Here is a 12,389-nt window from a genome sequence, read left to right on the forward strand (position 1 = left end):
GAATTTTCAAACTAAACTAAACCCAATTAGTTAAACTGGGAAGGCTGTTCATTATTCACCATCACACAACGAAAAAAATTGAGTTGAAAACTTGACCAGGATGTGGGATTAGAACTTTGCAGATCACCAGATCAGAGACTTCACTAAACTACTAAACTAAAAATTGTCGAGCTAATCTTTCAATACATGAGGCTAAATGCCAACGACACCGACTTAATGCCTGGAGGCTGCAACCGCTTAATGGTTTCATGCTGAAACCAAGCAAAGGTCGGCAAGCTAAAACCAAGATAATTTAGGCAGGCTGAAACCAAGCAATGGTTGGCAGGCCAAAACCAAGCAAATGTCGGCAGGCCGAAACCAAGCAAAGTTCGGCAGGCCGAAACCAAGCAAAGATCGGCAGGCTGAAACCAACCATGGATCTTCAGAATGAAACCGACCGAAGTTTCACACCGTAAAATGAAGCAGGTTAATTACCCTTGGCCCAGTAGTGGCATCTGTCAGCGCTGGACTCAGCGGCAGGTCCTCCAGAGGCGCCAGAGTTGCCGACAGCGCTGCTGCTACCGCCGCCCCCTGACCCGTCCGCGCGTGCGGAACTGTTTTGGTATCCGTAGTTGTCCATGCACCAGGCACGGACTCCGCCCACCACGGACGGTATCGGAACCAGCTGAAAAAAAGGTTAAAGTGAGCGAAAATGAAAAGAAGGTATGAATAATGTCGCTGCATGAGGGTCCAGTAATGTATCATCACTAAAAACATGCTCATTAGGATTTATTAGAAATGTATTGTACACAAAAATTGCATTGGTATTTGCGACACAGTAAAAGAGCCACAGACATCACCACGCTAAAGTTTGCTCATTAGGCAGTACGTGGGGTATTTAAAAAAATGTCAACACATTAACTATGGAAGGACACCGCACCTTGTGTCGGAGTTTTGAGTAGAGAGAAGGAGGTGTATGAGCAGACAGAGCGGCCAGGCATGCTAACAAATGATGAATGATGCCATATTCCATGCACAGCCGCCTCAGCTCACAACCCTTGGCAGACGAGACGCTGTGACGCAACAGGACTTGGTTAAGGCGTGTGTACACGACCGTGGCTATGGACTCGCCCCTGTAGTTCTCACGACACGTTTCTTGAACGCCTAAGGCGAGCTTCAGCAAGATCTTTGCTTCGGATGTATTGCTTAGAAGTTCTTCTGCGTAGCCTGCAAACAAGTTAAGATTCATCACATAATTTTCAAGCAATAATGTAGGAAATTTAAGTTTCAAACACAAGACGAATGCAATACAAAAAATTGGAGAAGCACGTATGATACAACAAGCATCACGCATAATGCAATTATTATTTTCATTCGTCAGCCATATTTATAGAGGATTCTTTACTATCGTCTAGATTGTATCGGTCAGAAGCAAACTGTAACAATCAAAATCTAGGAATAGATTTCTGACACTTGAGACGACTAAATATTTATCCGTTAGACAAAAATTCTCACCTGGAAGTCGGAGGAATAGGGTGAAAGCCCCAAGCGTATGCGGCGCTATAGACAAAACAACGGGAGCACCATGAGGAGAGCTGCTGGACTGTTGAGCAGAGCTGAGTTGAGATTGAACTGGGTTGAAGCTACTTTGAACGATATTGGAAAGGTAGGAGAAATTGGCAGGAGTCGGCGGTCCCGAAGAAGACTTATTAGTCGAAGAAGTGGAGAGAGAAGAAGGTGAAAGCGAGGCAGGGTCCGGGTACAAAACTGTCATGTGACGAGCCAGCACAGCCAAGCCACCTTGGTCGCAAAACTCGCGTAGCAGAGATGGACACTCAGACACAACTGGTAATGTACCTAAACAAGTTGCTTCAGGAATGCTACCTGCTTCAGCCCCGTTGTCGGCACTACTGCATCCACTGCTTGTGGGGTTTCTGGTCGTCGTATAACTACCACTGCAGGCCGATGCTGTGGAGTATGCAGCATCATCGCTGTTTACAGAACCCGCTTTGCTAGAGCTCCTGAACTTCTTGTCTCCTGCTGAATAAATCTTGAACTTTAGGTGGGTGTTTTGCACAGCATGATTAATCTCCAGACTGGCCAGAACTTGAGCGATGCTGAGATGGAGAGGAACTTCTAGTTCAACCTCGTCAGTATTCGACAATTCAGCATCATCGTCATCACAGTCTGATGCTATCACAGTGCAATGGAATGGAGCAAACGAACCGTGATCGCCTGACTTTCCACTGCCCGCAGATTTGTTGTTGCTGTCCAGACTGCTTGAGCAATTTTCCTCTCCTTTCGGCTTACCTCCTTTGCCTGGTTTCGAGGGACCCACTGATTTCGAAACAAAACAACAATTCAAAATACTAGACCATTCGATACACAGTTAACTGTGTCATGCAATAATAAAAACCTCACAGCCAGATAATGAATACCAAGTGAATATATAAAAACGAATCAAATTTTCAAACACCTGCAAAGTTGTACAGTAACAATGTGTTATAAATTTTGTCACTGAAGCTTAGATTTTACAGATTCAAAGCTTATAGATGTGTGAAGGAATTTCGATATGTTATCTGATGACTCTCACCAGCGATGCCTGAAATTACGCCGTTGACAATGGCGCTGACGATGTCTTTGGTGCGCTTCTGCTTGGCCTTCATGGCGGCCGACATGGAGAGCTTGTCGATGGTGTAGAGTTCTGCCGCGAGCATTTGATTGGCGATGAAGTCGTCGTCGGCGTCATCGTCCAGGTCGTCGTCCTGGAACAATAGCAACGCATAGAAATGGCCGAGTTTAAATTTACAGCACGACAAGAATAATAGCAACACACAGAAAATGCCTGAGTTTTAAATATTAAGCACGACAAGAACAATATCAACAAATAAAAATGACCAAGTTTAAATTACCAGCATGACAAGAACAATAGCAACACACTTAGAAATGCACGCGTTCTACATTGTAAGCACAAAAGGCATATGAATTGAATGGCGAGTACGAACAACGTAGTAATTCAAAGGAAGAGGCAGTTACGCCTAGCTAGAAATAACCCAAAGCCTTCATGTTTAAAATTAATCAAAGAAAAACTGGGATCCTTAACCCGATGCCAGTTAGAATAAAAAGCAACAGAATATGAATAAATCGATCAGAAGTCCGTTAGTAATGGAGATTTAGGGCTTTCTAGATCCAAGAATAAATGGGACTCTAAAGCCCTTAATAGACACCAATAACCTCGAGAGGGCAAAATTGGACTTCATTCATCCTTCATCCTTAATAATCATCCTTCATCCTTAATAATTATCCTTCATCCTTAATAATTATCCTTCATCCTTAATAATTATCCTTCATCCTTAATAATCCAGCAGCATTCCAGGTTATTAGGTCTCTACCAGCATTGCAAACAACATTTAAGTCACTCAAAGCCTAAACAAAGTGGGTAAATTCATACAAAAACCTTTTCGGAAACACACCACAGAAAATCCAGTTTACTCCTAAATAAATTTCAAGTTGACAAGAACTTAATCACAGAAAGGTTTTTTTTTTATATTTTGCAGAGAAAAGTTTCACATCTGACAACAGGGTTTACACCAAAATAAATATCGGAGGAGAATAAGTTTGGCTCAGAAAAATGGGCATGTATCTTAATAAATAAAATTTTGTACCAAAAATTACTCGGAAAATTCTTTCAGAGTTCAGACAAATCCGGTAGTCAGAAAATAGATAGCTGGAGTCCAATCTGTAGAGATGACGGGTTCAGCTATCGCCAGTCGGTTGTTGTCGGGCCACTTCTTGATCACGATGCTGAAAAAAAGCTCCAGCTATCTATTTTCTGACTACCGGATAATAAATAAAAATAGACAAAGAAACCACAAAGAGGATTTGTCCCTAAACACAGTGTTGAGAAGTTTACGTCATCATCGCAGCAGATGATCATTGGCTCTTCCTTGGTGGAGGAGGACGAGGGTGCAGACGGAGGGTGTGATCGCGTCCAGCCTGTAGTGTCGCTGTCGCTCCCGCCAGCGTTGCCGGACTGAGTTGTGAGTACGTCCGATCCTGGACAAAATGATAAGCAAATTATTTTTTGACTTTATTTCTGCAACAACTTCGTCACTTCGAAAATGTGGAAACTAGAAAACATTGAATAATCTGATAATTGAGGCATGTTGAAAAAACTGGCTCAAAACCCTCCACTCAGAGAACTTGCTTTCGATAAGAGAGCGACTAGCAATAATTTCAACCTATTGATCAAACGAGATGATTTATTGTTAATATTGATCTGGACTGACCAGTGAGTGTGGATACGAGCTCTGCGAGTGTAATGCTGAGCGGGAGGTAGAGCAGACGAGTGTTCAGCGACATTGAGTGGCGAGGGTGGCGGAAGGCTGGAGTGTGAACCCACTCGATTGGGAGCTCCTCTACTATACTGACATCGTCACCCCGCTCTACTTCCACGACCATGTGTTCACACTGCAGTAGTACCTGCACATACAATAGTGCATAATCACTATTTATACAATTTTGATAGAATTGTATGATTATCATTATTATAATTCAGAATCATTAAGCAGCGCTAGCAATTAAAAGGCATGTTTCATGCAAAGATGGTCTATTTGGAGTTACGATTGAGATTTTTCCCTATATGATCCTTACACCAGACAAAAAAAAACAAATGATCGAGATATTTTTCTAGATGATCCTGGTACGGTACTAGACATAAAACAATAGCTACCAACATACCTGAACAACCAAACTTCTGGTAAAGCCTGAAAGTGAGTGGACATAACAAAGGCCTCCGGCAGGTATATTCTTCTGCCTGGATATGAGGTTGCGAAGATGGGTGGCCAGGTGCTGGTGGTTGGTTTGGTTGTTGAGACAAGCGGCTTTTACCAGTTCAATGGTCGCTGATTCCAGAGAACTCAAGTCGACTCCTAGGCTGTTGATAGATGGCTCGCCTGAAGGAAATGACAAGTTAGAGAAGAAGTGACGCAACACATGCATTGCATACAACCCGATCAAGTAAAGTTACTTAAGCAAGAGGTTCTTCACATAATATAAACGAATTTCCATTTTCCATCAAACATATTACAAACAAAATTATGCTTGAATAGGACGGTGATGATATAATTTCTCAACCAAGACCAAATGAGTGGTGAAATGTGCGACACGACAAAATCAGTGGAGCAGAACCCTAATATTACAAATTTTCAAGTCACACTATACCATCAAGTACCGCCATCAATATAGCCCTCCATCAAGTATACCCTCAATAAGTGTGTCCATTGCACACACATATCTCCACAGAGTGGTATTGAAAATAACCGTGCATTAATTAAGAAAACTCTGACGTACCTAGAACAGTAAGAAGCGTGTTCCAGAGCAATGCACCAGGCCCTCTGCCGAGCCACTGCTGCACTTCAGGACGCCCACAAAGTTCAGCCAGCACCCGGACCACGGCGGCCACTCCTTCAATGTCCGCCGTACACACAGAAATTTTACTGAGAACGCTGCTTGCACCATTCCAATTGTGACCGCACGAGCCGTTGGCACCATTCTAAAAATGAGCAATTTGGAGCCAGATTTAAAAGATTTCTCATATAGATTCAATTAATCCCAAGGAACAATTAATTCAAAATTAGTGTTATATTCAATTACAACATATGGAGAGTAAATCAAGACTTCACTGAGGCCGTACTGTGTAAACTTTCTTGTGTACATGTAAGCGTCTCCAGTACAAGTAGCGGCCGCATTCTCGTCTATAATTAGTGGGTTTACCTTGAGAAGCCGTCATTGATTTAATGAAAGAGTTTCAAGCTCGTAGTAATTTTTTATAGTCCGGCCCCAGATCTTTACAGTAATTGAGATTACATGCACTGACCAAGTATGGAGCGGACAGTGCGGAGTGGCAAGGCAGACGAGAGGAGCATGGAGATCGCGGGGCCGGAGTGAGCAGCCGTCACGAGGCTCTGCAGTTGACTAGGATGAAGTCCAAAGACTGACACGCTGCCATTTTTGTTTGTGCCGTTGCTTCTGTTGATGAAGAAACGCTTATAATTATTGAAGAAGAATCACATACCTATAATTATTGAAGAAGAATCGCATATAGGTAATTATTGAAGAAGAAAGGCATATAATTATTGAAGAAGAAAGGCATATAATTATTGAAGAAGAAACGCATATAATTATTGAAGAAGAAACTCATTTATTATTGATGAAGAAACGCATATAATTATTGAAGAAGAAATGCATATAATTATTGAAAAAGAAACGCGTATCTTAAAGATATTTAGAAGAAATATTTAACGATTGAGACGGCGCTCCAGGTTGGCTTAGGACTGCTACGTACGAAACTCATACTAAGGATATAAAGGCATAATATACGTAATCGCTTTTCAACACAGTTCCATCGGCCGCCGAAATATCTACCAAAAGAATGTGTAAAAATGCAAGATCAGCAAAAAAGTGACAACCTACTGATCAGTATTGAAGATAGATTTGAAAAAAAAACGGGTTGTTTTTACAATCACAGTTGATAAATGGCCACATGAAATGATTGGCCTAAGTGTATTTAAAGCTCGTTATTCACATCGCAATAATCTTATCAGTAATTTTTGATATGTGACACTAGCCAATAAGATGCAATACTGTACTACATCAGAATGATTTAGAGAACACTCCTGACGTTCAGGTTAACCGTACTCGTGTAAGTCAGAGAAGACAGTGGCGAGGGTTGTGAAGTGCTGGGGCTGTACGTAGCACAGCGCGCACAGCACAGCATCCAGGGACCTCTTCAGCGCGGCGTCTGAGCTGCAGAACGCCTCGATCACAACGCTCCTGTACATACAAATAATTTACAATTACACGAAGGTGAAAAATTTAGTAATATACAAAGCGTCTGCACCTAAATGTCATGTTTTATATTCCTGCCCTTTTAAATGACGACTTCATTCTCCGTTTTAATTAATACTTATATGCCATTTACTCATATACTATATGTCTATGCCATTCCCATCTCTCTCTGCAAGGTTATGCATGGACAAGTTGATCCAAATTTGGATATTTAAATGAAAATTTCATCACAGCAATTAAAGGCATTGAGTTCAATAATTTAAAATAGAGTTTGCCGCAAATTAACTTGTGGGTCTTGCTTTTCGGCGGAAAGCAAACAGCATCAACTGTAATACAGCAATGCAGCAATATATAACCCGATGTAAAATCATGCAAAAGATAAAATAATAGTAACATAACGAGGAACTTACATGAAGAGCTGATCATTATCGCGATGTTTCAAGTGTTTTTTGTTGCTCCAGATGATAGCAGCAGCAGCATGCAGCACTTCGGCATGCATGGGCAGCGCGGTGGCAGGCAGACTGAAATGCCCGAGCTGAGCGGCCAGCCAGTACAGCAGGACGTCAGTGCCAGCCGTGCTGTCGCTGCTTGTGCACGTCGTGTACAGCAAGCGTAGCCCACAGCTCCGGTCTCCCCAATCTGAGAACAAGTCATAAATAACTAAAATTGCTGAAAAATTGATTATCATAATTAGTTGCACTGATAAATTAAATTCAATAATAACTGAACAGTTTAAGAGAGCCTCGGCAACCCACAGAAATAAGCAGAATTTATGGGCAATCGATTATAGCCAGCCAGTACAGCAGGACGTCTGTGCCAGCCGTGCTGTCGCTGCTTGTGCACGTCGTGTACAGCAAGCGTAGCCCACAGCTCCGGTCTCCCCATTCTGATGAATAAGTCATAAATAATTAGAATTTATGAGAAATTGGTCATAATAATTAGTTACACAGATAAATTAAATTGTTTAATAATTGAACAGTTTGATACAGCAAGCGTAACCCACAGCTCTGGTCTCCCCATTCTGAGAAAAAGTCATAAATTAGAATTACTGAAAAATTGATTATCATAATTAGTTGCACTGATAAATTAAATTTAATAATAACTGAACAGTTTGAGAGAGCCTCGGCAACCCACAGAAATAAGCAGAATTTATGGGCAATCGATTATTATAATCAGCTACACTGATCATTACAATGATAATCAACACAACGTTTATTTTCAATGTGAAAGAAAATCAAAATAATTTCAATCCCATAGCTAGACCCAAGTTAGTAAACTTCCACCTAAAAGTCGAGAATAATTGACGCTCGCGATGATCAAGAGGGTTACGGCGAGAAACGACCAATGTGCATATCTAAAACCAGAATAATTACTAGGAACAAAAAATTGAAAATCAAAAATTGTGCAAAAATTATTAATTGCCGTGAAAAATTTTGTTGTTCCTGGAAGAAAAGATGAACTCAAGAAGGAACACTGAACACTATAATAAACTATAAAGCAACTCACTGCGGTCAGCCAAACGCGGATGGCTAAGCATCGTGGCAACAAACTCTTCCAGCCACTCGGGGGATGAGCGGGCCACTGCCAGGACGATTTGTTCGAGGGGTGAGTTGCCAGGCGCTAGGGCACACTTGACTATTACTTCGTCTTTTGCTTGGGTTGAAGTTTTCACGCTTGTGACTTCATTCGAGTCCATTTCGTCAGGGATACTCGAGAAGCAATGTTCTGTGATGGCTTCATTAGCTGCGTCGTTGGCACTGGAATCGTTCGCCGAGGCGTTTTTGGTGGTCTTGTTCTCAGTATTTTCAGTGCGTTGCTTCAAACTGTTGGAGGTGTCTGATGGTGAAGCATTTACTGCAGGGTTGCCCACACTTATGAGCCCCGCCCAGCCACAGGAATCTGGGGAAGTCAAATAAAATACTAAACAACGAAGACAACAAAGCACATCATCTTCATCTCGAATCCACTTAGAAACTTCAAATACGTATAACACAACGACGCGAATCTTTTGAATGATATAACAGTCTATAAATTACAAAAAAAAATTACATTGAGGTAAATGGTTTATGCAATGCAATACCTGTGGAGTTAGCAGCAGCAGAAGCAAACTGAGGCGCTAAGAGCAAGCTGACGCAAGCTCTCACGGAGCCTTTGGCCTCAACGCCCTCTCGCAGGACCTCATCACGACCTGCAATTAAATAGGAAATTATTTGAACCCTCGTCCAAATGTATACTTTAACAACTATACAATCACATAGAGTTTAGAAACAATTTTACCAATGCAATTTGATCATGGTTAAATAATTTCAGAACAAATTATTTACCAATTACACAAAAAAACATGGGAGCATACATACAAATTTCATTTCTAACATGTTCAATTCTGCAAACCTATAGTATGGTGAAATTTCAAGTATTTACTGTAGGTAGAACCTACATATTGCAATTTTATGCTGAAAAAATTACCCCATGCTACCAATTTATTTTTAAACGCAAATTTAGTTATCACCCTCAAAGCTGGTTTTTGTCCACTGTAATCAAGAATACACCAGGGTTCATACCACTCGCATCCTACGCAAGTATGGTCGTACCAGGGATCATACCACCTGTCTTGCCCTACGCAAATAAGGAAATCTAAGATTACATAAATATTATGAACTGGTTGTTGGAAGTGCAATTCAAAATCCAAGAGTATGTCATGCTGAGGTTGACACCACTCATGACACTGGCCTGTAGGCTCGATGTTGATGCAGTGGCGCAGCAACAGAAGCCACCAGTCAGAGGTGCTAAAGTCTTGCTGCGTTCTAAGACTATCATGCCCCACGAAGGGCGTGTCGCATGCCGCACTCCTGAAAGCGGTGGTGCCCATGAGGCGGATCTGAGCCAGCCCTAGAGTGGCGGAATCTTTAGGTTTGTAGAGGCGTATGTTGACGACGGAGGCGATGATGGGGGAGCGCAGTGTAAGGCGGACTTGGTTGAGGATGTCCGTTGGGATGAGGCCGGTGATGGCTGAGCCGCGGCCGTCTAAACCAGCGGTCACGCTCACCGCTGATGGGTACGCTGAATACAATTCCAATAAATTAGTTAAATATTTCTGACAAATAATAATTTGTAGGTGCAAAATTATATTGTAACATATATGCTACGTGTGTTATGATATAATGTGTTACAAAATGATTACGTGTGTTATAATATTTGTGACAAATAATAATTTAGAGATGAAAAATTTACAACCATTAGATACGAAATTTAAAAGGTTGAATTCCATGTATTAATATGATATGTGTATATTCTAACAAGAAGAGAATCCGAACCATCACCTAAGTAATTGATAGGTTAACAAAAAAATCAATTCATTAAGCTAGCATTTTAATAATGGGATTAATGAAAGAGTTTCACAACTATCACTTGAATTAATTTATAGAAAAAATTCACAAAGACAATACGTGCACAATGCATTTAATGAGAAGACTCACTGCTTGGGGAAGTGTGTGGCTGTAGGAAGATCTCGTGAAGCAGAATAGGGCAAGGCAGCTTCAGGGTCAGGACGATGGACGACTCGTTGCGGTAAAAATGATGCGACCAAGATGGTGTCTAGAAAAAAATTCACGAGAATAAATCAAGAAATTGTATTCCTTTGAATTCCCATTTATAAACATATCTCTAACAGCAAAATTAATGTTTAGTCATGCGTTGAAGGTAGAAAGTTATATCGTCGACCAAGTTGACAAACCCACCAATAAAATCAATATTTATATATATGATATACCCGCTCACTCTTAGCAAGCTCGAGCCACAACAGCAGTAGCAGAATACGTAGGATTATTCTTTCCACGTTCATCCAAATGTTCATAAAAAATATTCACGTAACCAAAAATTTGCTTGAATAACAAATTAATCATGAATTCGAAAGAAAAGAAAACTGCAAGCCATGCAAAAAAATACAGATTCAAGTTTTAATCTTTTCGGTGCAAATTTGACCTTTTTATTGATAACACTCTAACCTTGAACTTTCAAAATGTTTTGTTTTCAAAGATGATATTGTTAATATACTGGGTATATAGCGTTTTTCTCTTTTAAATAACAATTACAATTGTATCAACTTACTGCAACGCAGTTTAAACAACTTGCAATAAAAAAATATTTTCTTAAATTGCGAGGGACCAGAATTACACAATTCATTGTTTCAAAGCAATCACAAAATCACTTTAATGACCAAGCAATCAATATGCTTGAATAATCAACTATTTGAATAAATGGTCAAAATGCACACCTTAGATCTCTGCATGTTCAATGACCAAGTAATCAATATGGTTGAATAATCAACTATCAACTATTTGTCAAAAGTCACACCTTAGATCTTTGTAAGTTTCATGACCAAGTAATCAATATGCTTGACTCATGAACTATTTGAATAAATGGTCAAAAGTCACACCTTAGATCTCTGAAAGTTTAATGTCCAAGTAATCAATAAGCTTGAATAATCAACTATCAACTATTCGTCAAAACTCGCACCTTGGATCTCTGCAAGAAATGAGTTGGCATGACAAGAGACTGCGGTGACCGCACGCTCTGTTGGTTGGACGTCACAAGAGCGAGTGGAGCGAAGTTGACGAGGTTTGCACTGGAGGCGCCACCTTGACTGCTACCAGCAAGGGGTGCCACGCCATTCACGTAAGGTATTGATGAAGACAAGCCTTTAGGAGGGATCACTATGTTGTTCATATTGCTCGCCATCCAAGAACCATAAGCGGAGTTCTGGTTGACGGTAGGCAGTGAGCTTGACACCACCGTGAATGGTAGATCGTAAGGGTTCTGTTGGTGGTAGACGGTACATGGCGTGCGTTCAGCGCGTTTGCCCTTAGAAGGAAGCACTGTGCATGGTGGCAACGTCGGGGATAATTGGTTCATCACCGACGATATGAGACCGCCCAGGTGCTCACTCTGAGGACTGCACGCTCGCGACACGCTCTCCGTCAGGTTCTTCCACAGAAGCTGTCGCCGAAAATAACAGGTCACATGAACAAAAGATAAGAAATAAGAAAATTTCTTCAAAAACACGATCTATATACATGATAATTTCATAATCAATCCTGGTTATTTGACTGAAATGTTTGAAACACCACCAGTGCTCAAACAGCATCCATATAATTAATACGGAAATTATTATTCAAATTTCGAAATGCACAACAATTTTGAGATTTCAATTATGCACTATCATTTCCATACACTCATGATTGATGACCCTAGGGAAAATAAGAATTAAAATTCAGGTTATTTTTACTATTGTTAACTTTACGATTGGTATTGCAAAGAGTTTTAAAAGATACCTGAATGCCTCCTATTTCAGCAAAGTGTTGCATCATCGGTTTGCAGTCGAGAATGGCACAGAAAACTCGTAGACACAGAGGAGAAAAGGTGGCCCAGCTTCTCTCTCCTTCGCCTACAATTTGGGCAAAACCTTGGTCAAAATTAAAAAATTCTACTCTTTTTTGCAAGTAGAATAAGCTTAACATTCTGAGTATGCGCATTAGTTAGGCAGAACAAATTGAGCACGCAGC

General features: G+C 40.8%; 1 protein-coding gene across 1 annotated transcript in view; it reads right to left on the minus strand.

Moving 5' to 3' along the window:
- Positions 1 to 12,389, minus strand: part of LOC108676384 — a 68,743-nt gene that overhangs the window by 12,586 nt on the left and 43,768 nt on the right. The window contains 18 exon segments of the mRNA XM_047885771.1: positions 475 to 664; positions 920 to 1,206; positions 1,495 to 2,316; positions 2,573 to 2,744; positions 3,893 to 4,035; positions 4,269 to 4,461; positions 4,720 to 4,934; positions 5,332 to 5,476; positions 5,478 to 5,533; positions 5,858 to 6,009; positions 6,679 to 6,813; positions 7,239 to 7,467; positions 8,335 to 8,727; positions 8,909 to 9,016; positions 9,559 to 9,888; positions 10,305 to 10,422; positions 11,344 to 11,823; positions 12,159 to 12,271. Of these exon segments, the coding sequence (XP_047741727.1) occupies positions 475 to 664; positions 920 to 1,206; positions 1,495 to 2,316; positions 2,573 to 2,744; positions 3,893 to 4,035; positions 4,269 to 4,461; positions 4,720 to 4,934; positions 5,332 to 5,476; positions 5,478 to 5,533; positions 5,858 to 6,009; positions 6,679 to 6,813; positions 7,239 to 7,467; positions 8,335 to 8,727; positions 8,909 to 9,016; positions 9,559 to 9,888; positions 10,305 to 10,422; positions 11,344 to 11,823; positions 12,159 to 12,271 (4,281 nt within the window).

Source organism: Hyalella azteca, unplaced genomic scaffold, assembly GCF_000764305.2.
Source record: "Hyalella azteca isolate HAZT.00-mixed unplaced genomic scaffold, Hazt_2.0.2 contig3082, whole genome shotgun sequence".
Taxonomy (NCBI): Eukaryota; Metazoa; Arthropoda; class Malacostraca; order Amphipoda; family Hyalellidae; genus Hyalella; species Hyalella azteca.